Here is a 24,767-nt window from a genome sequence, read left to right as displayed (position 1 = left end):
AATTCCAAAGTATATTTCTGTTCTTTTTTTTTTTGGTGAAAATTTGGTTTTCTGCATGTTAATCTGTTCTGTTGCTGCAAATGAATCCAGATAAATTGCTTTCTATTTGTCATTCAACAACTCTGTCAATCCATGGGAATTATAATGTTTAATCCGTGGCCACAACGACTAATCTCAAGGTGATGTTCATCATATCTTTGGGCATTTGATCCATACAAACAAACGAAAAGGAAGATATGGCACTGAAGGCATCATCTTGTACAATAAATAATGTTTTCAACTCTCGTACTCTGTTTCTGGTTCGGCCATGGAAGATGGCAGGGTATCGAACCGCGTAAGAACTTCAGGCACTCCTGCTGCGTCCCTTATTATCTGCGTCAAAACCAGCAGAAGAATATAGAATGTGAAAAGATCTAGAACTTCTAAACACCACTCCTTATGTTCCTAATGATGTTATTCTCTAGCTCCATGAGTATCCTACAAAACTGTGTTTGATTTTGTATGCCACCACTAGCGATTAAAGAGCATTAATACAAGTTTGAAACACAGAGAGGATAACCACTGGCTGTAGCAATGGCAAGGAATGTTAGAGAAAAGCAGATTGATTGTGCTGAAAGGAGAAGACTTAGCAAAAGGGAAGCTACTTGAGGCAGCAAGCCAAATGACAGGCTAAGTAGGTAGGGACTAATAGAAAGAAACTTAGCCAACATCCATAAGAATAATTTTCAGTAGACTACTTACAAGTATCTCGTCGTCAAGATAAGAAATCATGAAGAGTCTCTGGAAAGTCCCCGCTGCGGACAGAAGATAGAAAAGGAAAATTAGCACAGCTTCACAATTCCTGTGTACACACTAGAGTTGGTCTTGCCTGAGTACCAAAAATTTCGGCAACTAATATTTCTATGGGGAAATTAACATCTGGACAAAATTGAGGGTAGCAAGATTAAGAATTGATCTGTTCAAGGAACTGTAAACCTTACTGTGAAACGCTACCATGAACAATAACTATTGCAAATGTTTCGTTTCTACTTTGAAGAATAGAACATAAGTTATAATAAGCGTTCCAAAACCAAATTAGAGCTTATGATAGACTATAAAAATGCATTATTTAGAAAGACAACAAAATCTCATTAGGGCCTACTAGTCTCATGTCGAATACAAGTGGAAGTCCACAACCAAGGGTTAACAAATATTGTATAGAAAAATTTTATTCAAGTTTTTCTCAAATTCAGGAGCACAAGATTTATTCTTAAGAGTCAAAAGAAAAGACATGCTAATCTTGAAGAGAGAGAGACTAAAATACAACAAATCGCTTCTGACCAAATGAGATAAGGTAGACATCAAAAAAAGCATTTTATGCTTACCTAGAGGTACTTTCAGACCGCTGGCAAAGGCATCCCTAACAGGAACAGGAAGTTGTTGCACTGTGTTTAAAGCCTGACCCAGTGCACCTTTTACCTGTTCAGGTACTGCATCTTCAATAATTGTAGGCGTCTCAAGAATCCCTTCCACATATTCCTCTTTCATTCTAAGAGGTCCTTCCACAGTTAACCTAGTGGACAGAATAAATTTGCTTTCTATCTGCATTACACCAGTAAAAGATGCATAAAGAAGCCCAAACCTTGAAGGAGCATAGCATACAAAAAAGAAACGTGACATTTTTAATGAAACAAATATGCAATTAGAGGAATACACGAGAATGAATGTGATTAAACATTGCCAAACCAACAAGTACACATCAGACTGTCCTGTGAACATTTTGGATGAACTCTAGAACATGGCAATTACTTTGTGGTTAGATGTGCAATAACTCAAATACAAAGATGCATATTTTCCATTTCCAGACTAAGACTCACTTCAAGAGGCAACATTGAAATAGAGTGAGCAAATTGCATTCCATTTTACCAGGGTCATAATGAACATAATGTGAAGAAAGACAACAAGAATTCAGGAGATGTGGAGAGGTGGGGTGGGAAAGAGTGTGATTACAGATGTGAAAAAAGAGGAATGATGGACGAGAAAAGTTATCCTCCTCCATTGGATTAAATAATGAAAGATCAGAAAATGGTGCAGAACTTCAATCAAATCTTTCTTTTATAACAGAGACCTTCGTCATTTACACCTATTGTAGTATAAACTTGCCTGTAGTTATTAATATGTTCATGAAGTAAAAATTTTAAACTTTTGAATTCTCCCTTCGACCATGATGTCGACAAATATTATCAAAATTCCATCAACTAGAGATTTGTTCAAAATTGCTTATTTGTGCCCCGTCTCAATTAACAGACCACCTAAAAGCAAATGGGAATAGCGACTAAAGCAAGAATCAGCCGCTTCAATCAGATTACAGATCAACGCATTGCCCAAGTTATCTAGATTTATTGATTATAAAAAATGACAAAGTTTTTCACCACGTTCGAGGAAGCATCTCAGTAAGATATACCAAGAAACACCCAGAAAAACTTTACCGAGTTCAGTATTTTCATGTTAGCTGTGATTTTCGCATATCCATCCTTAAGCAATGCATCCATTTTTGATAAATTAGCCAAAGTTGAAGGAAATCTCCTGCAACGATACAACATTGCAACAAGAGAAACAAAGAAACTTCAGTTTGACCCATCATAAGGCTCCTAGACTATATGTTTAGTGAGACCAAGTATGGTAAATAGTAAAAAGAATAGGTAGGTAGTATGAGCTACAAATTAGATGAGCTATCTACCTTAACATCTGTTTGACTTGTGATTACTTTAGTGTCATACCCAGTGTACGCTTTAGAGTGATTATATATTGCAAAATACGACCTCCACCGGTCTTAGGTTATGGTAAGACTCTGACGAGGATAGGGTAACAACCAATAATATAGCTTATCGAAATAGTTTGTATATTTATGGAAGAGGAAATAAAAGTGAATTTTAGGAAGCAGTACTCACTGAAATATGAGTCTAGCAGCAAATAGTCCAGGGCTTCCAGACCCAAACCATTCGAAATTCCACAAACCTTCCAAAAACGGTGACCTGGTCAGTTAGATAACAAGTAAGCATCTTACAAAGTACACAAGCAAAAGGAAACATATTTTTCTTTTCAAAAAGCACATACGTTGTCGGTCGAGGAGTTGGATTGAGCCGCTCAAGATCAGTTATCCTTTCATTCACATCAATATGCTGCACATCCGTGGTCTTTCCAGTGACTAAAGCTTCAAAACCACCAGAATCTTTGAACTGAAACAATTGGTCCCACCCCAGGTAAGCATAATTATGAAAGAACATAATTATACTACATGGGAAACATGCGCATGCAGAAAGTAATAAAAAGGGAGGAAGAACAGAAAAAATGCATACGCAAAGATTAACATCTGAGCATCAAAGTAAAAAACTCTCTACAGTTAAATAAATCATTTAGCTCTTGATCATATTGCAGATACTCAGCAAAAATAAAAGCAATTACTACCCAAAATAAAAAATGGACTACCAAATTCAAATCATCAAAGAGTTCCTCAGTGAACAAAGGAGCCACGATTCGAAAAGGTCCTAGTAACGCCCATTAACAAAGGACATGGACGAATCAGAAAAAATACAAAATTTTAGTAATTAAATTGCACTAGAAAACTACATTATATTTCTCAACTCGGTAAAATAGTAGCGATGTACCCAGCTGAATAGCTGTATTGGTGTTCACTCAGACTTTTTGCAATCCAATTTCCATCAGAATCAGTGATCTCTTGATCTCAGAAGCAAAATTGAAGCACATTGCGCTTTGAAAAGGAAATTTTCACTTGCACGCTACTCTAAGTTCGGAAAAAAAAGATGATACCTAAGAAACCAACGAGCTAATTAGAGAAATTGGTCTCAATTTCTCATTTCGAATTCTCAAACTTTCTTGGAAATCAAGCAGAGCATGCGGCACCAACTACACCGAAATTAGCTGTTTAGAAGATAACTTAGCAGAATCTAAAAATGTACGTCAGGATTAGAAGATACAATTGAAACAAATCAAGCTGAAATTAGAGAAGCAATTGCTTGTGCTTTACAAAAGATATTCTGAGCTTACAGCAAGAATAAGCGATTCCTTGGCGGAGAGCCTCTCCATATCCTTTGCGTAAGCAGCCGGAGCTCCCTGAACGGACGGCTGGACCATTGCTCTGCAGACCAATTTCCGACGAGTTAAACGGTCTACGGAGATCTTTCGGTCGGTCTCCGGTAGCCTGGTGAGAAACAGCAGCGAAGTGGCAGTACTAGAAGAGAGCGAAGAAGAAGGGCGTGAGCAAATTGCAGGAATCGCAGGGATTGAACCATGTAAAGAAGCCATTAACGAAAATTTTGTACGAAGATTGAGCTCAATGTGTGTTCTTTGAATAAATATCTCCTTTGTTGTGTTGTTTTGAATGTTAAAATAATAATAATATTATTGTTATTAAAATAATATACAGAAATAAGCATTGATAAATTGCCGCTTACCAACCCCGTTATAACAATCAAATCCTATCCAATTCAGATGCTCCTGTTGCCAATTACGAACCCTAATCAGGATTCTTTTACCTTATCGGGTTTGTGACAAATTTACAAACCACCCTCAGATTTATCAAATCAGGGTTTAATGCCATTATTGTGCAATGCAGTCTCGTTATCAGTGTGAAGCTGACCCGTTTTACAATACCCAATTTGGGATTCTGGATTTGACCATACACAAAATAAGTGTAGAGCCTCCATTGACCATTTGTGGCTTTCTTGATATATAGGACGAACCCAATGTAAATGGGTCAGGCCAGTAGTTTCCAGGCCCAATCGAAGTGTGGGCTTGGGCCTCAGTGTCGGAAGTGGTGACCACGTTTAGTGATGTGCGTGGCATATGTTTGACTGCTTCCGTCGGTCAATTCTAACTCCTCTCCCTCTTCGCGGCAAAATTAACGTAGAAGGACAGGTGTCAGTGGAAGCGACAGTAGGTGAGCGAACAAAGCGCGAAATGATGTGAGGACAGTTGGAAACTGAATGCTGAGTTGGCAGTCTCTTCTTTTTGCCATCATCTCACGTAATATTTATTAATCCCCACATCAAATAAAGTGATAAAGAAAAGGCAATTTATAATAATCAAAAGAACAGCTTCCTTTCGGTAATAGCTTTTTCATTCCCTAATTTACCCCTCATGTTAGGCATATGTTTTAATGTTTGTGCTCACAGAAGGAATATTTATGACATTTCAGCAAAGGTTTGGGGGTGTGTCCGTCCTTGCGGAAAGAACTGACCGAAAGTGCGCCAGCTGTATGTCGCACGAGTGTGACTGATCATAGGCCCCGTGGGACTGTACGTTGGGAACGGACGGTCACGATTCAAAGAAAGAGAATTTGAGGTTCATGTGGGTTGAATTTCATTTCACTTTTGCACTAGGTACCCTTTTTAAAAACGACATGGCGGGTAGCGTAACAGACGCAGTGGCGTTTCTGGTTTTCTGTTAATACAATCAGAGAGAGAAGATCAACGGAAACACAGAGCCTCTACAGGTGAGCGAATTTTGGTGATCCTGAGGGTTTTTTTTCCTCTTGTTTTGGATTCAAGAACTGGCTTTGGTATTTGTTGATTGCTTTGCTTACAATGTGTTTTATGAAATGACAGAACGAGTTGAGAGATGGCAGAAGCCGATGATATTCAGCCTCTCGTGTGTGACAATGGGACCGGAATGGTCAAGGTATCGATAGATTCATCAAGATCCGTCCTTTCAATGTTGAATTTTATTCTTGATTTTTGGTTTTTGTTGTTTGTTGGGTATGCAGGCAGGATTTGCCGGAGACGATGCTCCAAGGGCAGTGTTCCCGAGCATTGTTGGTAGGCCTCGTCACACAGGGGTGATGGTCGGGATGGGCCAAAAGGATGCGTATGTGGGAGATGAGGCTCAATCAAAGAGAGGTATTTTGACCCTCAAATACCCAATTGAGCATGGAATCGTTAGCAACTGGGATGATATGGAGAAGATCTGGCATCACACATTCTACAATGAGCTACGAGTGGCTCCTGAGGAGCATCCAGTTCTTCTCACCGAAGCTCCTCTCAATCCCAAGGCCAATCGTGAGAAAATGACCCAGATCATGTTCGAGACCTTCAATACCCCTGCCATGTATGTTGCCATTCAGGCTGTGCTCTCCCTATACGCCAGTGGCCGTACAACTGGTTAGTCCAATTCCAGATTCTGATTTCTCAGCTCGAACTTTTGGGATAAAATGGAATGGTGTTTCATATTTTCATTGCTTGTTGGATGGCATCCCATCTTGAATTCTCAATTCAGATTATGAATAGTCTATGGTTTTGCATATGTTTGTGTTTGATGTGCAGGCATTGTTTTGGACTCTGGAGATGGTGTGAGCCATACAGTTCCAATCTATGAAGGCTATGCCCTTCCTCACGCCATCCTGAGATTGGATCTGGCAGGCCGTGATCTCACTGATGCTCTTATGAAAATACTGACTGAACGTGGTTACTCATTCACCACCACTGCTGAACGGGAAATTGTTAGGGACATTAAAGAGAAATTAGCCTATATTGCTCTTGACTATGAACAAGAGCTAGAAACAGCAAAAACCAGCTCATCCGTGGAGAAGAGCTATGAGTTACCAGATGGGCAGGTGATCACCATTGGTGCTGAAAGATTCAGATGCCCAGAAGTCCTCTTCCAACCATCCATGATCGGAATGGAAGCCCCCGGCATACATGAAACCACATACAACTCTATCATGAAATGTGATGTGGATATCAGGAAGGATCTCTATGGAAACATTGTCCTTAGTGGTGGATCCACTATGTTCCCAGGTATTGCAGATAGAATGAGCAAGGAAATCACTGCATTGGCTCCAAGCAGCATGAAGATTAAGGTGGTTGCACCACCAGAAAGGAAATACAGTGTCTGGATTGGAGGCTCCATCTTGGCATCCCTGAGCACCTTCCAGCAGGTATTATATCTATTTATGTTAAATGCTTTTACTACTTGTCTCAATTTGCATAGGAAGTGTTTCCTAATCCTATGAGTTCCATTGGTACAGATGTGGATTTCAAAGGCCGAGTACGATGAGTCTGGACCATCAATTGTCCACAGGAAGTGTTTCTAAACGTGCCAAGCAAAACTGGTTGTGGAAATATGATTTACATATGTTTTGTTCATGAAAGGCTTTGGATCAAGTGGTTGCGATCTCTTTTTTCCTTTTCCCATATTTTTTTGGCTTTCTCTTCCAATTTGTTTAATGTCTGCATAATGAACACGAGTGGGTCAGCTGTAAGATTCAAATTTTTATTTCATTACCATTTCATTGTAGAAGAAATGTCAATTCATTGGGGTTTACTAAAACAGGTTGGCTATTATTTCTTCAAGAGTTCTTCTGTTCCATAACTCAGTCACAGTGTGTCTAAGAAGAAATTAAGGAAATGCTTCTCCCTTCTTCATCCAATATAAAATAACAGACAACCGAATTTATGAGAATAGGCAAAGTATACTGCACAATTATTGTGTACAACAAATACGACATACATGACTGAGAAACTTGGCGTGGGGGGCAACGGTAAGGAGCATTTTTCCCCTGCCAGTACTGTTACCGTGAAATAAAGAAATGAAGGATTCAAGCTCAAGCTTTGGCAGAAGAATGAAGTAAACAACACAGGATGCAAGAGTATTGAATCCATTTCGATGGTTGCAACCCCAGACTTCCATGACAAGATAGATAATCTCAATATCGCTGTCATATAATGGACCTTGCATTCGCATCAATTCCTTGGAGAATGTTGAAATTTGATGGTCCTACGGTGTCACTAAATCCCCGCACAGACAGCTCTGGAACAGATATCTTCTTCTCAAGCAATTCATGGTCTATAAAGATCACAACAACTGTAATATCATCATGAAAAAACCGCCTCACCCCCTTGTCAACCTTCTTAAGCTCATCATATGTCATCTCCCTCTTCCTAGCTGCCTCATTTAGAGCTGTTCTCACAAGTCTTCTGGCAATTCCCTAATTAAAAGGAAAAAAGTCAAAGTTAAGATAAAGGAAAGTAAGAGAAATCATGAAGAAACAGGTGCTGTAGTTGAAAGTTTGTACAGATCGAGGATTGTTATGCACTATCTCTGCAGCCTCCTGAATTGTCAACTGTTCCCAAAGCCCATCAGAAGCAAATATAAGGAACTTGTCATTGGGTCGTAAATCTCTTGAATACATGGAGGGTACAGAAGTAAGCACAGGCCGACGAATGGGCTCAGGAAGGTTGAAACGGGGAAATGATGGATCAAGAGAAAACTCTGGCCGCTTTAGATATGCATCTCCTATTGATCTAGATACCTGATGTTAGGCAAACAACATAAAATTAAACAAATTTATGATCCATCAATCTGTAGTTATTTTCAACTAGAAGATAAAAGTTATGAAGAGCTATGACCCAGAGATGCATAGGCTGGATTTAAGCTAAAAATCAGTAAAATTTGAAATAACCTCATGGTAGCCCAAACTTGCCGTGCCACAAATTCTATCTGATGAACCTCTTTAAATTGTTGATCTTGTTAATTATTTTCAAACTTTTAATGACAGTTTCATAAATATAACACAAGCAAAGCCCGCTAATTAGTTTTAACCAAAAGAAGAAGAAGAAGAAGAAGAAGCAGTGGATACACATCTAACATGAAACCATCAGCTGCAATCTCTCATGAGGGTTCTATAAATAATTACTACTGGCCATTCAGAATATCACGAGCCTCTAAAAGAAAAGGGATGCTTTAATAACTGCCAAAGTGCCAATAAATGCCCACATTGCAAATATGGAAGGATCCGCCCAAAAGGAAAGATCAAAGGCTATATATATAGCCTATAGCACAAAGGGTTAAATTCCAGTGCCAACAATCATTATAAACTACACCAGAAAGAATACATTAAAGCATCATGCTTAAAACATAGCTGACTGTATACATTAGTAAACAACTTCAATAAATAATGCTATCATCCAATAAGCGGGTTAATTTGTTAGTTAATTGAAAGAGAAGCAAAAGCTTCAATTGGACACATACTACACACAAAACAGAGGATAAATTTAGCTCACCCAGTATTCCAATGGTAATTGGATTCTCATCTTATTATACTGTTTGATGCACAATTAAAATCTTCATCGCCTCATCAAATAATTAAACCACTATAGCAATTCTATTACTGCATATATTACTGCATAGACAACTAAACAAATTAAGGGATTAACAAATTACAGCCAAATCTTTGCTCTTGGTAAGGAATTATTTAAATTTACCCAACATAAAATGTAATAAATTTTGAAAACCAAAATTCAGAACTTGATTATTTGAAATAAGATGTGCTTCTCTATCAAAACACTTGACTCATAATTACATTTCAAATGTTTAATTACAAGCAATTGTAGGGATCCATGATAAGTTTGATAACAACATACCAATAGGGAGATAGCTATGAACATCAAACTTTACCGTTGCACTACCACATAGGCAGGTAGGATCGCCAAATTGAAGTTGGATGGTATGCATATTATATCTTCACGAACAGCAACCATGTACATTAGAGGATGAAAAATAATTGGAGGAAAACAAGAAGAGGCAAACCTGAATAATGCCTTTGATACGCCATACTCCGTTCTTCATGACAACAATATGTGAATCATCTGGATGCAAGGACCTGAGTTCCTGTCTGACTTCCTCCATGCTTGCATTGTGATCCCTAGTCAACTGCTCAGCCACTATCTTATTCGACCGACCCAAATAACCAATTACTGCTCGAGAATCCCCTAGATTAGCAACATACAATTTCCCCCTCAAAATAACTCCAACTAGACAACAAGACCCAATTGATGCCATTAATGGTTTTATCTCATATGTTCTCCGCACAAGAGTAAGAAAACCATCCTCAGTTGCAGCAAAAGCATTCCGGAGAAGATCTTCATTGATGGTTCCTTTTTCTCCGGCAAGCCCTGTGGAGTATGAATATAATGCAGATTGAACTTAACAAGTTTGAGTTATCCATAATGCGAAAAAATGGGGATACAGAGCAAGCATCAAAGAAAGAACATAGAGTATCTATTGGAAATGAGACGATAAATCCATTAAAATGAAAAATCCTCTTTTTTTCTGTGAGCTTCTGGAAGGGTAGAGATCAACGTCTGTCGAACTGTGTAAAATGAAATGCTTTCTCTTTTCTATTTCAGATTAATTCTCCCCGAGACCATCAAAATCCTCCGTCTCAAGTTTTTGCCCAATAATATTTAAAACTGACTATTGGAAAACAGAACCCCATCCATTCAAAGCTGAGAAAACTTGGATTTATACCCATGTCTTCCAAAGATGGAATCATAATTTACACAAACAATAAAAACACAACAAGACATCAGATTAACAGGCGTATTGTCTGCCAGGCCCAGCAGCATCAACCATTTTAGACCAAAATAAATATAAAGGAAAATGGAAGAAAAGAAAAGCAGAAGAGACAAAGTTTTCTCACACAGTACCTAAAAAGCGTTAAAGAAAAAGGAACCAAATAACGGCCAAAGCAAGAGTCAACGAATCCCCGTATTTTAGCCGCAAGACGCAAAAAAACATCAATTCGCAGTACACGGAAAACCAAGCCAATCGCAGTTAAATTAAGGAAAGAAGCGATTGTAATGGCACTAACTCATGAGATGACGAAAGAGATTATCAGAAATGAAGCGGGATGCCTCAGGACCACCATGGCCATCATAAACGCCGACAAAACTTGCATTGGGGCCGGTCTCAACTTGGCTGTGGTCCTCGATGATCTCATTGGCCTGCACTACAGCAATTGAGAAATCTCCGTAGAAATGCTTCTCAAGGTCTCTGCACCAGATGAGAGAATCTCCGGTAGTTGAATCGGCGTCCTGATCATCCTTGCTCATACGGGCATATTGCTTGACCGGTCCCCAACACGCCATTACTATCCTTGCCAACCACGAGAACATCCCTCATTTCCCACACGCCCACTAAAACCTAATATCGGATTATGCCGATATGGAACAAAACCTCTGCAAAGTCGCACAAGATCTCGAAATTCGAGTATCAAGAGAGTCAAGATTTCCGTCGGATTCAAGAACTAAAGGAGAGTGAAAGAGGTTGATGATTGAGATAGCCTTGATTTGAGAGTCTCAGGGAGAGACAGGGGAGTTGCAGGGAGAAGAGAGAGTACAGAGAAGGGGAAGTTGACGATGCGTTGTGACTGATAAACAGTATTGGCGTGGTAAGTAAGTTACTTATATGCCACTTGTTTGATCCTCTAATTACGATAGTTGCCATTAATTTTTTAAGATTAGATTCTGATGATCTGGGACGTCCTTATATTTCGGAGGGCCCACAACTACATCTGGAAAAATGTATGAAAAATGAGGGCCCAACCGGGTTCGAACCGGTGACCTCTTGATCTGCAGTCAAATGCTCTACCACTGAGCTATGGACCCCTTGATGGCCACAATCTTTGTATTTACTAAGACTAGCCAAGATTAATAAATGACTATATCTATACATAATCACAGCATATGCTAATCCTGGAAAACATTATATTCGCTAGTTGATCAGATCAAGCGGCTTGAGTCAGCAGTTGCATGGTTAGGTGAGTCAACGAGTTGACACTGATCTGAATCAATTTAATTAGTTGGGTGGTGAGGATGGGTGGTGGTAGAAGAGTGTTGTTTTCCAACACAAGCGGCATGTGAATAAACTAATCGGCCTTTTCGTCGGAGCTCACAAGCCTAGCACTGTGTGTTCAGCTTCCCTGAATTATCATCAAAATCTAATCCAACAAAGTACAGCTGCAATAAAGAACACATTGCTAGCACGAGTATTCCGCACTTCCGTATGAAAAAGCTTCTACAGAAACCACTTTATAATATATTTCCCTTTTATCCCCTGTATGTATGGATATATTATAGCCAGATGGGTTGCAGTCATAGTAGAAAATAAAGTCTATTGGACTTTTTTCATATGAAATAAAGTTTCCAACTGAAAAGGGAAGTGATATTATTAGTGACAAGAAACAGAGCATATACGTTACTATACTGGATTTATCTATTTCTTAAGACATAAGAAAAGAAGAAGAAGGGATTCTCTATATTCAAGCAGCAACGTCCCAGACTAGACCACATCATTGATCAGACGCCTGTGCCGATTGTAGTGTTTTTCCATGAACACTCTTGATGCTCCTTCAACAGTTCTACGCCATGTCTGCATATACAAAAACTGAAAACATAAATATAGATTTCTCAAAAATTAATTATGTAATATTAGATTACTGGTGCGTGTAATTTAAATATGTAACCACTCGCCTTTTCAATAGTCCCAAACAGGGATTTGTTCTTGATACCCTTTGCCCTGAGCCGCGACCTACAGATCCTAAATTGCCTGAGCAATGCAGACTTGGATGCCGCTGGAGGCAGAAGTGACCTCCTCTCGGTTAAGCTAGAACTATGTGAATTGGGACTCTCACATGAATCACCGCCGACTTCTCTTTTCTTCCTGCGTTTGGCCAACCTTGACGGGGCTGGATCGGGCTCATCGTCGGCAAATTTTTTTAGCAGCTCATCGGAAGACTTTTTGTTTACACGTTGAACTGAAATAGAAGACTTATTTGCAACGTCCATGGTTGGAGAGAGCACAAGAGGGAGAGACTTAATGCTGCAAGGGAGAACCTATGCATGTATGGAGGAGATGTGGACGGCAAATTGTTGGGTGGTGGTGTTGGAATTATATGGGGGAAAAGGACCGTTGAGAGGAGCAAATGATTTGAATAGTTGAACACTGGAAAAATAGCCGTTAGAATAGAATGACGACGAATAGGAGGTCCGGCACATGAGCGCGCCCCATGTTTCTGCTGTCAGTGGCTATTGGGGTGGCTTTAAGTATGGGCTGGGCCACTCTTTAGTCTTTTCTTTCTGGTATCACAAATGGGCTGGGCTGGGCCACTCTTTAGTCTTTCCTTTATGGAATGACGAATGGTTTGGGCTGGGCTGGGCTGGTCCAACTCTTTAGTCTTCCATAAATGAGCTGGGCTGGGAATGGCCGGGCCACTCTTTACTCGTTCCAAACAGCAACATGTATATTGTATAGATAAACTCAGATTCGTATTTCTTTTAAAAAAAATTCTGACTGATTCAGTGACATGAAACCGCTTCCTGAACTAAATTAAGGTTAGGAAGTACAATAATGAAGTCTTTCAAATAAAAAACTTTACTTCGAGCTGCAAGATATTGGACAAGCGACAGCTTCATTTTCATTCTGAACAGAACACCATGCTATGAGCTGAATTGAGTCCCGAAACTAAGCGTGTGGCATTCAAGGTTTTTAAGGTTAAGCTGCACAATCAGGTGGGGATAATATCAACCATAAAATAACCATATGGTATGATACCATGTCAGTCATCGGACAAAATTCAGATGATTTAGAAACTTACCACAACAGCAACTCCAGTCTCACAGAATTTAGGAATGGAGATTAGTCTCACCAACTGCCCTTCTGATCCTGCAATATCAACTTGCCAGTAAGAACCTACCTATATATGGCTTGGGAACTAATATTAAACTTGCCAGTAATTACCCTTCAACACGCTTGTAGCAAATGTATCTTGATTACCAACAAAGTAGACGTGAGGACAGCTCTCAATCAGAAAAGGATCCCTATCAGTAAAAGGATAGCATCCTGAAAGATAGAGAGGCATCAGAAAATTAATAGTAAATTATATATGATTTATTTTATCAAAAGCTTTCCCGCTTTCTGCAAGTCAATAAATTAAAAATGGTTGGATGTGTTGATTAAGAGGAATATTAGTACATTACCCAGACTTATCATGCCAAGAAATTACACTAGAAGAATCGTAAGCACGTTGCGTAACATAAATTATTACTCAGAGTATTAGGTGCTGTTGGTGCTAGATGCCTCCACCTAAGAGTCCTTTCCATAAATTCTACCTTATCCTTCGCTTCTGAATACTTCTCAAGATCGTGAACATTTTGGCCTGATGTTCCAAGAAATCTGAGAAAAGAAGTACCAATGCACGTTAATTATTTGGTTATGACCTATCCAATTCTGGCGGGTGCTGATGGTCAAACCAAATCCATATCGCACCTTATACTATCAAGCTCAAAGCAATGAGGATTAGTACAAGCCCTAAAAGTGTTATAAGCTGCTGCGCCAGGAAAGAGATATCTGTTGAAAGGCTGAAACAGAATGATAGTTAAAAACTGATAATATAGTTGCATCGATGATGTAGAAATAGTATCCAAATAAACAGCAAACCTGTTGAGGCAAGGAGAAGTTTGCTGGGTCTTTGGGTCCTGGCATAATATCCAAAGGCACACTCACAGCAATCTAAAATAACATAAGTATTAGGCAACTTGACCATGATGAGGGAACAAATTGAAGATGATAATGAATGTCACAAAAGCAACCTGTGCCAACAAGATATCTAGCTCTTTAATTGGCTCAGACATCCTGGACTGATCTTTTGGAGTCAAATTCTGAGAGAAAAAAAAAAATTTACCAATGAGAAAAGTCAGTCATATGTATAAAATTATAAATGTACAACTGTAATGGCACATAGAATGCATCGCATATACAACTGTACGGCACAAACACCGACATGATACAGAATGTAGGTAAGGAAATAGAAGTTTCACTCTTTAGAACTGTTGTAGTATGCTAATATATAGGATTGATTGGTGACTTAACGAGCCACATTTACTTGGTATTTTTGTTGATGAAACAACCTTTTGCTTGGTAAGGGACAGTTCCATCTACAAAATCCCATCTTCTGCCATAGAAAGGGAGAAGCCGAAGCTAGTGATTATCCACATAGTCCTTTCAACGTCAATTGATGTGCCATCTTAGCAAAAAAAAAAAAAACTACTGCTGCTAAAAAGAACTTCAACCCCCCTGCTAGAAATGACAAATACACGAAACAAGGAGCGAAAGAAGTTCTCCTTCAGTAGCTATCTAAATACATCATACAGATTCCCTAGTAAAGTAATATGGTCAGTCATCTTCTTTCATTTTTCACATCAGCTCAATAGATAATGCCAAAACCAATAGAGGAGTTGTTTGTCAAGTGTGAGTTTAGATAAGAGGACAGGTAGTGGTAACTCATACACGGGAAGCCTCTTCAGCTGATGAGAAATTTATGGGGGAAGAAATGCAAGAACTTTTGAGGACGTGGAGAGATTGTGAAGATTAAAACACAATACCTCAGGAGGCCATTTCATGAATTTTCAATGACAAAAGGCGGAAAAAGAGATAGAGATTAATATATTACCTGTCCATTTATAAGCCCACCATGAATTTCCAAAGAGCTCCCAGCAATTACGACATGAACTATTTGTGCTGCAGTGCCTTGTTCCTGTTCAGTTAAGAGCGTAAAATAACAGCCAAGTATCACAATCTAGCATCCACTAGTGAGCAAAGAAAAATGCATCATTAAAAGGAAGGAAGTGAAAGGGTGAGGGTGGGAGACACCTTTTCATCCCCTAGATGCCCAGTTATATGATCAACAAGAAGCTGAAATTCAAGAGGGTTAGATCTGCTGCTTCCAACACTTAGCCCCGAAAAAAGAACAACAAACTTGTCCTCCTCTGTGCAAACACACTTAAATCATAAGATAATGCCTTGTTGTAAAAAATGTAGGAACAAATATCAGTTCATGCCAAGGGCAGACCAAGGAAAAACCAAATGAATCTCCAGAAAAATAAAAAATAAAAAATAAAAAAGATGCTTGAAAGGATAGAGTCAACTTTTGTAAGATACCTCAAATTATAGTACCTCTTTCACCAAAATCTAAGGGAAAGCAAAAAACGAAGGTGGAGATGGATGATGCAGTCACATTCTTCAGATGTGGAAGAATCTGAACTGCTCCTTCCAAAAGCATGCGAAAAGTAACTTATATAGTGTACTATAAATAATTGATAATTTTCACAATCATGATTCAAAGTTTGGCACTAGAGTTGGTTTTATACTTCGTATCACAAATGAGTACTCTGCATACTCGAATATATATATATCCAGTGGTAGAGTTGCATAGATACAACCTAGAGGTCACAAGTTCAATTCTTGTAAACATTCTATCCATATAATTTATGTGGGGGTAAGGTCTACATACATCTTGCATGTCCCAACCCCACCCACTATCGAAGTCTTGTGCACGATTGTTGTTTACTTCTTTTTACTTGCACATATTCAGATTGTATATTCTATGCTTTCAATAATTTCACAACATGACTTTGTAAAATTTGTCAATCTAAACATTAACTTGCAAGTTGCAAGTCTTGCATACTTCAAATTCCATGAAATACTTAAATACAAATCCATCTTGAATTGGCATTGTTGCTTAAATGCAAAAGGAACGTATGTCTTACAACCTTGAAAGAAAGAAGCATATCATGAGTATATAAGGGAGGAAAATAGCTTGATCATACTTGATTTAAGCGGGAACTCTATCTGGGGTGGTAGGCCAGCTTCTAGAACATCTTGAACAGTGAAGTCACCAGCACCAGATTCCTTTCCATGCAAGGCGACAATAACACCTATCGAATGTATGATGTCAACAAGAAGAACACAAAGAACAAATAAATAAGGATCAAAATTTTAAATGGACTCATGCAGAAAATTTGAAACAAATTTGAAACTTCAGTAATATATTGAATCTATGATTTGATCAGATCCACTAGATGAATGTATTTACGAAAACGTTTTCAGTCAATATCACAAGACCTTAGGTTATCAGAAGAAAATCGAGCAGTTTAGTGACACGAAAATGAAAATAGAACAATGGAATTACAAAGACTTCTTAAAAATAACTGAAACTAATATAAGTGAAATTGGTCAACAAGACTAAAAGAATCACCTCCTGGCCGAAAAATGACAAGCAATCCCTGACAGATTTTTCTTATACCCTAGACTTGGGTTTGAGGCTTGACGATAATGATTAATGAGTAATGGTATAATAACTTAAATTATGTTGCAGACCTGTGACGTATGCAGAAGGTGAAAGCATAGTCCCACCAATCTTAACCCTTCCACTCTCATCTTCCAGAATCAAATGATCATCTGGGTGCATAAAATTGTGAGGCTTAACAAGTGGGGTTGCAGATCTCTGTAAATGGAACAAAACTGAAATCAAAAGCCTTCACAAACAAGACTTTTGCAACTTTAAGTTTTACAGAGGAAAAAACATACATTAAAAGATACAACACAAAAAATACATACAATATCACCAGAATACCTCCTTTGAGTACTCATCAAGAATGCGAGGTTTAAGTTTCATGTGCTTGTATAATGTTCCAACAACTATACATTCCTTGCCTTCCTCCAGCCCCAAAATGGTACAAACTGCAATCGGTACAGGTAAATATGATCTAAAAACCTCAAAAGAAAAATCAAAGTATTATCATGTAGTCCATCCCCCTCCTGAGAACACAGCAATCGGCAAATAAACCCAATATTCCTCAATTTGAAAGTTTTACTAATCATTGAAATCGATGAACACTATATGCACCCCAAAAATAACTAAGTACACCCCAAATCTTAGTGCAGCACAGTCAAAAACATAACATTCAATAGGACACCCCTTTTCAGTTTTTTCAAACAAATACCACCTGCACCCCTGTTCGTACGATTTCACAGAGTTAAGAGCCTTAAGAAATTCATTTTAGTGACATACAAGAGCATTTGGTAGGAATTAACCAAATACGTGAAGGCTTGATGTTAGAATTGGACAAGATAGGGTAAAATTGGAGAAGCAATCATCCCTGAAAAACACCTAAAAATAACTCAAGCATTTTATCAAACACCTGGCAAGTAAAAACCAGGAAGCAAAGTAGCAAGAACTCAAGTATCAAGAATCCTCTGACCTGAGAATCACCCAACAAAAAGAAGAAATCATTCTGCTTCCTACAAATCACCCAACAAAACAGAACCAATCAAGAGTCCAGCAGCACCAATCCCAAACACCCCCGACACCAAAGCCTGCAACCCCATCAGACCCACAGGCCACAGTCATTGGGAATCACCACAATCGCAGCAAAAGCCGCCACCACTGCCGGCAGCGCCACCGATGCCACAGTCGATGGGATAAGACCGGTGAAGGCCTCTTTGGGAACTAGGGTTTCGCTCTGGCAGATGAAGAAGAACAGAGAAGAAGAAGAAGAAGGAGAAGGATGAAGATTTGTGGTTGATATGGTAGGGACGGTGGGGTGTCTAAAGATTGAGCTTTTTCACGAGATTTTGGGGTGCACTTAGTAAAACGTGGAATGTAAATAGTCCTCAACTTGAAATCAAACAGACAGAATAGTGGATTTCTCAAATTTGCTGAAGAAAGAACCCAAATTTTAAAAATGGGTGCTAACTCAAAACCAAATGCCAAAAATCAATGACATATACGTTTAAAATAAGCACTAGTTGTCCAATTCACTAGAAAGAAAACCTACTTGAAACACACTCAAAAAAAAAGTCACAAAGACACAAATTTAAACTAGAAGCAACCATGAGATCAGTCACTATGCATAAGTTAAGAGGTAAAAATAGAAGCCGCAACAACATATGACTACCAAACCCTACAGTAATTGCGAGAATGCATAAAGGCCAAAACCCTAAACTAAGAGTGCTTAATCCCACTCACATAAAATTTCAATCATGAAAACATCCAACAGTAACAACAATAGATCCAATCAAAAAGAATCAAAATACACAAAAACTAGAAGCTATTTTTCACTTCGAAAATTCAAACACAATACGGAGCGCCAGATATGAACGTACCAGGCAAATGGGGTTTCCAGTCATGAACAAGAGAATACAGGAGAGTACGCATCAAGTGGAGGCGAGCGAAGTATATCTGGCTATATTGCTGGCCCCTATACGTTTCCTTGTGAATCAGAAACTTCTCATCCTGGAAGAGACAGCGAACGAATTAGAATAGATATCAGTGGACTGGTATAGTTGAAATTGCATAGAATTTCAAGGGGGATGAAAAGAGACTGAAGAATTACCAGGGAATTGTAGATGGATTGTTTTCTTTGGAGATTCTTCTCTGAATCGATTTCCATGGCTTCCATGGCGGGAAAAAGCAAAAAGTTTCGCGGAGACTCTAATAGCCTGTTGTTCCCAATTCTGCAACACATATAGGGATTGAAAAATAATATATTATATAATATTTCGGTCGAAAAGTTCTCAATTGGCGGATGTAGCTCGAATGGTAGAGCGCTCGCTTTGCATGCTTAGAGGTACACGGTTCGAACCCGTGCATCTCCATTTTTTATTTAACAATCGTTTTTCCCATTTTTTGATCAAATTCATTTTTTATTCAACGGCAACGATCTTCCACGCAATTTACGTTTTCAAACCCAAAGACAGTGGTGGAAGCCCGTTTTGCGTGCGCCGACTCCAGTCCTGGGCCGCGAGCTTATACGGGCTCTCTTCCAAGTCTCCTTGTTCCAATCCTCACTCATTCTCTGTGCCCCTCTGGGTCTAGTTCTTGGTTGATCTAAATCGCAGAGACGCAGACACGATGAACAGCGCCGTTAAAGCAGCCATATTTAGTGCTCAAATCAACCCTATTCTCCTGAGGGCCTCCTTCTTTCATTCCACTCCCGTCTTGGAACGCAAACGGCGCAATTCTTGGAACGCTAGCAGTGTATGATCTTCTCTCTACGTATATGCATATGCATATCTTTTTCTTTTATGTTTGTTTCGCTTTCGTTGGGTGTGTTCATCTCTGTTTTATGTTTGAATATTTCAATGAAAAGAAGGCATTTTTTTTTTTCAGATTTTAGCCTTTCTGATTGACCAAATGGAAGGATTTTTGTTCTTTACGTTTCAAATTATATCGAATTGAATTTTAGACTCTTTCAAACTAAACCGGGCGTTTGTATTTGAATAGCAGTTGAATGGATTTTATGATGAAAGATTGAAGCTTTTGTTGAGAATTGACAGACTTGCTTGGAAACAGTTGAACTGCTCGCTTGGAAAATAACCATTTGCAGGAGCATCAACCTGCAATCTATAGATCACTGGGCTTGATATTATTGCTTTCAATCTATGAACTTTTCTGCTGAACTTATTACGTTAGCATTTTCCTTTCTTTTTTTTTTTCTGGACCCTTTATGTGTTTGTGTTTTGAAGTCTTTTATTTCTCGTCTAAAATATTTTGTATTACTCTTTTGTCTGATGTATATAAGGATTGCACGCTTATTGAAACATTTGGTTTGTAGAAATCCACTTATTATTCTAGAAGGTTCAGGAAGCTGCATTCAAAACAATCGCTCCTGCGTAATGTCAGTGCTTATGCGGACTTGTTGTTTGAGGTTGGCGTTCAAAACATTGCTAACTTAGCTATTAGATGGTTTTTTTTATCTATGATTAATTGGAAATTCATGCTCTACTGGAATTAATCCTTTCCACTCAGTTTTTTGTTTTTGTTTTTGTTTTTTTCCTTTTCTGGTCTGTTTTAATAACCTTGTTGGGCAATGATTCTTCCGACTTCTGAGTCTAGGGATGGCGGAATGAGTTTAATGAGGGAGACCCTTCTTCCAGTGGAGGCACCTCATGGTTCAAAAAGAAGTATTCCAAGGGTTCCGGGAGATGCTGGACTTCAAGTCAAGGATCACAGAGGCGGGGTAAAAGTAAGCATGTTTGAAATCTTGTTACACACTTCAATGCAAATCATTTAAAGTTTGATTTGACAATGCATATTGTTACAGGATGATAAGAGTGATAATGTGACTAATATTTTCATCTAGATGATTCCCTTGGCTTGATCTTGATATCCTGCATGGGGACTTGGGGGAAGGCCTTTATAAATGGGCTCAGTTATTGCATTTAAGCTTTCATGTGTTCTCTTAGACTCATAGTTGCACAGAAATACACACACATCAGGCTGGTGCATGGGATCCCCCTCGTAGCATGACTTCTTTATATATACTTATTTCATTGGTTATTGTGGCTTCTATATAGCATATCTTAGTCCTGGATTTCCAGTCCTGGAGTTGCATTCAAAATTTATACACTTTCCAACTCTGTTACAGAAGACTTCCAGTTTTGTGAAGATGAAGTTGAAGTGGAGAACATTTTCCATTCTGCATTTGGTGGAAGCGAATTCTTTTATTGGTCCTTCATAGATGAAGATACTTCTCGATGGAACGGCTCATCTGGATATTCTAAGAACTATGGAAATTCTTGGAACTGGAGATATCGAGTTGAAGAAGAATATGAAGACTACTCAACAGAGTCTGACAGCTCAGAGGGAGATTTGATTCCAGATCGGTTGGCCCTTGGACTGGCTGCTTCGGGCCCACTAAAACTTGAAGAGGTTAAAAATGCGTAAGTCCTCATTAGTTCCTCTTGAGCTTCATATGATTGCAATGTCCTTGTCATCCCAACTTTCAAAAGGATTGCTCTGAACTGAATACTGCATCATTCTTTTGGATCCTCTTCCAGATATCGTTCCTGTGCTCTAAAATGGCATCCAGATCGTCACCAGGGCTCATCCAAGGTACTTTCCCTGAGCAGTCATCAATTTTTTTTCATTGACTTTATGCTGTTGGGCGGCATGTGGAGAGTTCATTTCTTGGCTTCTTGAATAGAGAGACAAGCCCTTGCACAAAGCTACTAATATATGAAATCTGAAATGACGACAGTTACTATTCTATTAGAAGATAGAGCAGTTCCATGAAGGATGTTTAATTCTTTAGAGTGGACCAATTTGCTCTTTAATACAAGACAAATTGATATTTATGATGTTAAAGTGGTTTTCATTCTTTTATTGTATTTGAGCAGGTTGTTGCAGAAGAAAAGTTCAAACTTTGCAGCGCAGCATATCAATCTTTATGTGACAAATTGGCCACTGCTTAAAAGGTTTTCCGCGAATGCTAAATGTTAGCCTTAGATCTGTTCAACTCAGTGGATTCACTGGGGACATGTTAGTAGATGACATGTACCTCCCCCGTCGGATTTAGTGGTAGTTCAGAGGTTACGAGTAATGTTGCTTGAATTGTTGGCATACTCTCTCTTGTAGGCCCATTATTTAATAATCATTTAGGTATGGCAATAAACTTGTGTCTTGCCATAATTAGATATGACTTAAGAAACCATTATTTACAAGTTTCTGATTAATATTTAAAAGATCAACGCGCCTTTGTATTTTTTATTATATATTGCTCTTTAGCTGCCATTAAAAGTGGTGTGCTAAGGCAGAATTCTGGCCTGGGAATGGGTTGTTCCCCCTTAAATTCATGGCATAGTTCATGCATGGGCCTTTTTTCTTTCACTCTGTTTGATTACTCGAAACATCTTATTTTGTTTGACTACTACTGTCTTCAGGCTATGCTGGTCTTGGAAGATAAACCGTGAGAACATTCATTTGGCTGGGATGCACATGATCTGATCTCTCCTTCCTACTATATGATTTGAAAAGATCAATCTTTTCATATTTTGCTCTCCACATTGCTCCTTGACCTTTACTGCTTGTGTGAGAGATGATATCACTTGGGTTATGAAGAAAGTGTGCTGCATTCATTCCTTGTTGAAGCATATGCATATTTGTTCCACGTGCTCCCCTTTATCAAATTGGGAGCAAATGAAGAAGAGACGAGAGAAGAATCAAACTTGTGCATTTCACAAATTTAGTTGTGTTTTGATCAGAGTTTCTATACCTTTTTGGCCATAAGAGTACATGAAGTCATCTATCTGGCATACATTTTGCAGTAAGTGAAGATTTTGAGATATATGGGACCACTATGCCATAAAATTCATTGGTTCACATGTGAATGCTTTAAAAATGGTAAGATGGTATTAAAGTTTATCTTTCTAGTAATGGTAGTGGGGTTGCAGGATACTGGACGCTAACCACCATATGTCTTGATGTTTTAAACTAGAATTTCTACAGTTCAGATGAAGAAGAAAATTGAAGAAAAAAAAAAGTTTCTTTTTTCAACTGACGTATTGGGTGGGATGATTTAACTGTTGCAACAAACTTAATTGCATGGAATGTGTGACTATTAAGGTTATCATCCTTTTTCCCCACTTACCCATAAAAAGAAATTTTAGAAAAACAAAGCTTGATAGGGAGTGAGATGGGATTCCAACCTTAAAACAGAAGGGTCGAGGGGTGGGATTTGTACCTTCAGACCAGTGATGATTCCCAGAATGCATCTCTTATCGTCGCACATAATTGTCTCTCTTTAGTTCTAAATCATCATCCCAAGCACTCACAAGAAAATCCTTCAGCGAAAAATCTCATTTTTGTTTCATGGGAAACTCATTGGAAAAACAAATAGAAAACCCAGCTAATAATACTCCCAGAGAAACAGAGAATGAAGATATCTCAAGCTTCACCTGTGAGATCTGCATAGAACCCATGTTAAAGAGCAAGAAATTCATAAACAAAACCCACTGTACACACCCTTTTTGCCAGGACTGCATATCCAAATACATACAAGTCAAGGTCGAAGAAGACGGTATTACTTCTGGTGGTAACATCAACTGCCCTGGACTGAACTGTCCATACCTTCTTGATCCTCTCTCCTGCAGGGACATGATCTCACCAGGAGTGTTCTTAAGATGGTGTGATCTTCTCTGTGAATCTGCTGTTTTAGAATTTGAGAGGAGGAGCTACTGCCCTAACAGGGATTGCTTGGAATTGGTTTTGAATGAATGTGGAGGAACAGAGAGAAAAACCAAGTGTCCAAAGTGTAAGCAAGTCTTTTGCTTCCAGTGTAAGACTGAATGGCATGCTGGATTCGGATGCGAAGAGAGTAGAGACAGGAATGATGTTTTGTTTGGTGAGCTCATGGAAAAGAAGAAATGGAGAAGATGTCCTCATTGTGGTCACTGTGTTGAGCGGCTTCATGGTTGTTCTGTTGTCAAATGCAGGTATGCAATCTCTTCCTCTGTCTCTCTCCCTCTCTCTGTTTTTTCTCATGGGTGACTATTTTTCTGATCTTTAATCATGAAAATCCGATTTTGAATGCAGATGCAAAACCCAATTTTGCTATCATTGCGGGGAAAAGCTCACAACATTGCACAACGGATGTGGGTGCAGTTTTGTCCAGCAAGTTCATACGAGTTGTAGAGACCATTTCATATTCATTGCTGCCTTTGCTATCATCATTCTGCTTATGTTCTTGATTTTGTACTTGTCACCACATCGGCGTGGAGATCAAACCTAGCCTAGCCGAACCCGTAGCGGGTATATGTATTAAGTATGTGTATTTACTTACATACGTAGGTTGGACAAGCAGAGTTGAACATTTTCATGCTTCAAATGTACTGGGGAAGTGATATTGAAGTTGTTGGTAGATAGACATTGTGATTCCTTTCCGAAAACATATTATAGGCCCCGTAACTCCCTCCGGATTGAAAGTTATGGGCTTTCAAAAGCTAGGGTTACGGGGCCCATAATATGTTTTCGGAAAGGGAATTTTGTGCCTTACACAAATTATTGAGATTTTGTCCTCCGTAACGGCAGAGTTCAGGCTCAAATTCGCACGTTTAAGGGGTTTACGCGACACTTTTATATTATTACGCATACTTTTCAATGTTTCCTTATTTAATTCGGTTTCCTTTGTTTTCCTTTCTAAGGGTTTTAGGATTTCTTTTCTAGTATATATACTCCTTTAAATTGTAATTTGGGACACACTTGAATTTTATTAATATTAGTCCAAACGAGATTTGTTCTCAAATTCTATGAGTTTACTTGTTTTTCAAGGTATCGACTTTCAATGTTTCCTTATTTAATTCGGTTTCCTTTG

General features: G+C 38.7%; 7 protein-coding genes and 1 non-coding gene across 11 annotated transcripts; 3 read left to right on the top strand and 5 right to left on the bottom strand.

The window, feature by feature from the left end:
• Positions 1 to 85: 85 nt before the first annotated feature.
• LOC119990384 (probable plastid-lipid-associated protein 13, chloroplastic) lies at positions 86 to 4,358 on the bottom strand. Of its 2 annotated transcripts, XM_038836271.1 has the most exons (7): positions 4,048 to 4,357; positions 3,097 to 3,218; positions 2,931 to 3,014; positions 2,469 to 2,565; positions 1,365 to 1,581; positions 742 to 794; positions 86 to 372 (listed from the first exon to the last, which is right to left on the bottom strand). In XM_038836271.1, exons 1-7 carry the CDS (start codon positions 4,303 to 4,305, stop codon positions 277 to 279), a joined length of 927 nt encoding a protein of 308 aa, XP_038692199.1. In that variant the 5' UTR covers positions 4,306 to 4,357; the 3' UTR covers positions 86 to 276. The 2 variants fall into 2 exon arrangements, with proteins under 2 accessions (XP_038692199.1, XP_038692207.1); XM_038836279.1 differs by lacking the exon at positions 2,469 to 2,565 and having other exon boundaries at positions 1,365 to 1,552; positions 4,048 to 4,358.
• A 985-nt stretch (positions 4,359 to 5,343) lies between these two features.
• On the top strand, positions 5,344 to 7,349 carry LOC119990377 (actin-like). Its single transcript, XM_038836258.1, has 5 exons — positions 5,344 to 5,494; positions 5,607 to 5,679; positions 5,765 to 6,158; positions 6,321 to 6,934; positions 7,025 to 7,349. Exons 2-5 carry the CDS (start codon positions 5,620 to 5,622, stop codon positions 7,088 to 7,090), a joined length of 1,134 nt encoding a protein of 377 aa, XP_038692186.1. The 5' UTR covers positions 5,344 to 5,494; positions 5,607 to 5,619; the 3' UTR covers positions 7,091 to 7,349.
• A 79-nt stretch (positions 7,350 to 7,428) lies between these two features.
• Positions 7,429 to 11,212, bottom strand: LOC119990369 (probable protein phosphatase 2C 43). The gene is made up of 4 exons (XM_038836246.1): positions 10,649 to 11,212; positions 9,586 to 9,950; positions 8,072 to 8,308; positions 7,429 to 7,984 (listed from the first exon to the last, which is right to left on the bottom strand). The coding sequence occupies exons 1-4, from the start codon at positions 10,950 to 10,952 to the stop codon at positions 7,715 to 7,717; spliced, it is 1,176 nt and encodes a 391-aa protein (XP_038692174.1). The 5' UTR covers positions 10,953 to 11,212; the 3' UTR covers positions 7,429 to 7,714.
• A 160-nt stretch (positions 11,213 to 11,372) lies between these two features.
• Positions 11,373 to 11,444, bottom strand: TRNAC-GCA. Its single transcript has one exon. It is a non-coding gene; the product is annotated as a tRNA-Cys (tRNA).
• A 480-nt stretch (positions 11,445 to 11,924) lies between these two features.
• LOC119987798 lies at positions 11,925 to 12,862 on the bottom strand. Its single transcript, XM_038832714.1, has 2 exons — positions 12,309 to 12,862; positions 11,925 to 12,207 (listed from the first exon to the last, which is right to left on the bottom strand). The coding sequence occupies exons 1-2, from the start codon at positions 12,621 to 12,623 to the stop codon at positions 12,118 to 12,120; spliced, it is 405 nt and encodes a 134-aa protein (XP_038688642.1). The 5' UTR covers positions 12,624 to 12,862; the 3' UTR covers positions 11,925 to 12,117.
• Positions 12,863 to 13,086: 224 nt separating this feature from the next.
• Positions 13,087 to 19,113, bottom strand: LOC119987790 (DNA polymerase delta small subunit-like). The gene is made up of 14 exons (XM_038832706.1): positions 19,011 to 19,113; positions 18,781 to 18,910; positions 17,249 to 17,355; positions 16,993 to 17,119; positions 16,443 to 16,550; positions 15,487 to 15,602; positions 15,287 to 15,370; positions 14,427 to 14,495; positions 14,275 to 14,346; positions 14,104 to 14,195; positions 13,883 to 14,010; positions 13,576 to 13,677; positions 13,433 to 13,500; positions 13,087 to 13,334 (listed from the first exon to the last, which is right to left on the bottom strand). The coding sequence occupies exons 1-14, from the start codon at positions 19,074 to 19,076 to the stop codon at positions 13,275 to 13,277; spliced, it is 1,329 nt and encodes a 442-aa protein (XP_038688634.1). The 5' UTR covers positions 19,077 to 19,113; the 3' UTR covers positions 13,087 to 13,274.
• A 247-nt stretch (positions 19,114 to 19,360) lies between these two features.
• Positions 19,361 to 22,146, top strand: LOC119985781. 3 transcript variants are annotated; one of them, XM_038830173.1, is made up of 6 exons: positions 19,361 to 19,654; positions 20,232 to 20,324; positions 20,513 to 20,642; positions 21,048 to 21,339; positions 21,457 to 21,511; positions 21,796 to 22,146. In XM_038830173.1, exons 1-6 carry the CDS (start codon positions 19,529 to 19,531, stop codon positions 21,868 to 21,870), a joined length of 771 nt encoding a protein of 256 aa, XP_038686101.1. In that variant the 5' UTR covers positions 19,361 to 19,528; the 3' UTR covers positions 21,871 to 22,146. The 3 variants fall into 3 exon arrangements, with proteins under 3 accessions (XP_038686101.1, XP_038686109.1, XP_038686093.1); XM_038830165.1 differs by having other exon boundaries at positions 19,364 to 19,654; positions 21,045 to 21,339; XM_038830181.1 differs by lacking the exon at positions 20,232 to 20,324 and having other exon boundaries at positions 21,045 to 21,339.
• A 175-nt stretch (positions 22,147 to 22,321) lies between these two features.
• LOC119985772 (probable E3 ubiquitin-protein ligase RNF144A) lies at positions 22,322 to 24,659 on the top strand. The gene is made up of 2 exons (XM_038830153.1): positions 22,322 to 23,889; positions 23,990 to 24,659. Exons 1-2 carry the CDS (start codon positions 23,267 to 23,269, stop codon positions 24,183 to 24,185), a joined length of 819 nt encoding a protein of 272 aa, XP_038686081.1. The 5' UTR covers positions 22,322 to 23,266; the 3' UTR covers positions 24,186 to 24,659.
• Positions 24,660 to 24,767: the final 108 nt, after the last annotated feature.

Source organism: Tripterygium wilfordii, chromosome 3 (genome assembly GCF_013401445.1).
Source record: "Tripterygium wilfordii isolate XIE 37 chromosome 3, ASM1340144v1, whole genome shotgun sequence".
Taxonomy (NCBI): Eukaryota; Viridiplantae; Streptophyta; class Magnoliopsida; order Celastrales; family Celastraceae; genus Tripterygium; species Tripterygium wilfordii.
The sequence above is the reverse complement of the archived record's forward strand: the minus strand, read 5'-3'. Positions and strand labels throughout refer to the sequence as shown.

Bases quoted from the DNA above. Each gene is read 5' to 3' on its own strand.
- LOC119985772 (XM_038830153.1), top strand. From the start codon at position 23,267: ATGGGAAACTCATTGGAAAAACAAATAGAAAACCCAGCTAATAATACT. The intron at 23,890-23,989 runs GTATGCAATCTC...TTTTGAATGCAG, and splicing joins TGTTCTGTTGTCAAATGCAG to ATGCAAAACCCAATTTTGCT.
- LOC119987790 (XM_038832706.1), bottom strand. From the start codon at position 19,076: ATGGAAGCCATGGAAATCGATTCAGAGAAGAATCTCCAAAGAAAACAA. The intron at 18,911-19,010 runs GTAATTCTTCAG...TGTCTCTTCCAG, and splicing joins AATCCATCTACAATTCCCTG to GATGAGAAGTTTCTGATTCA. The intron at 16,551-16,992 runs GTCTGCAACATA...TACATTCGATAG, and splicing joins ACCTTCTGCATACGTCACAG to GTGTTATTGTCGCCTTGCAT.
- LOC119987798 (XM_038832714.1), bottom strand. From the start codon at position 12,623: ATGGACGTTGCAAATAAGTCTTCTATTTCAGTTCAACGTGTAAACAAA. The intron at 12,208-12,308 runs GCGAGTGGTTAC...TTGTATATGCAG, and splicing joins TGTTTGGGACTATTGAAAAG to ACATGGCGTAGAACTGTTGA.
- LOC119990377 (XM_038836258.1), top strand. From the start codon at position 5,620: ATGGCAGAAGCCGATGATATTCAGCCTCTCGTGTGTGACAATGGGACC. The intron at 5,680-5,764 runs GTATCGATAGAT...TTGGGTATGCAG, and splicing joins ATGGGACCGGAATGGTCAAG to GCAGGATTTGCCGGAGACGA. The intron at 6,935-7,024 runs GTATTATATCTA...CCATTGGTACAG, and splicing joins CCCTGAGCACCTTCCAGCAG to ATGTGGATTTCAAAGGCCGA.
- LOC119990369 (XM_038836246.1), bottom strand. From the start codon at position 10,952: ATGTTCTCGTGGTTGGCAAGGATAGTAATGGCGTGTTGGGGACCGGTC. The intron at 9,951-10,648 runs GTTAGTGCCATT...CATACTCCACAG, and splicing joins TCTCTTTCGTCATCTCATGA to GGCTTGCCGGAGAAAAAGGA. The intron at 7,985-8,071 runs GTACAAACTTTC...CCTTTTAATTAG, and splicing joins TGCATAACAATCCTCGATCT to GGAATTGCCAGAAGACTTGT.
- LOC119985781 (XM_038830165.1), top strand. From the start codon at position 19,529: ATGAACAGCGCCGTTAAAGCAGCCATATTTAGTGCTCAAATCAACCCT. The intron at 20,643-21,044 runs GTAAGCATGTTT...ACTCTGTTACAG, and splicing joins ATCACAGAGGCGGGGTAAAA to AAGACTTCCAGTTTTGTGAA. The intron at 21,340-21,456 runs GTAAGTCCTCAT...ATCCTCTTCCAG, and splicing joins CTTGAAGAGGTTAAAAATGC to ATATCGTTCCTGTGCTCTAA.
- LOC119990384 (XM_038836271.1), bottom strand. From the start codon at position 4,305: ATGGCTTCTTTACATGGTTCAATCCCTGCGATTCCTGCAATTTGCTCA. The intron at 3,219-4,047 runs GTAAGCTCAGAA...CAATTGTTTCAG, and splicing joins AGGAATCGCTTATTCTTGCT to TTCAAAGATTCTGGTGGTTT. The intron at 1,582-2,468 runs GTAAAGTTTTTC...GGTGTAATGCAG, and splicing joins ACATGAAAATACTGAACTCG to ATAGAAAGCAAATTTATTCT.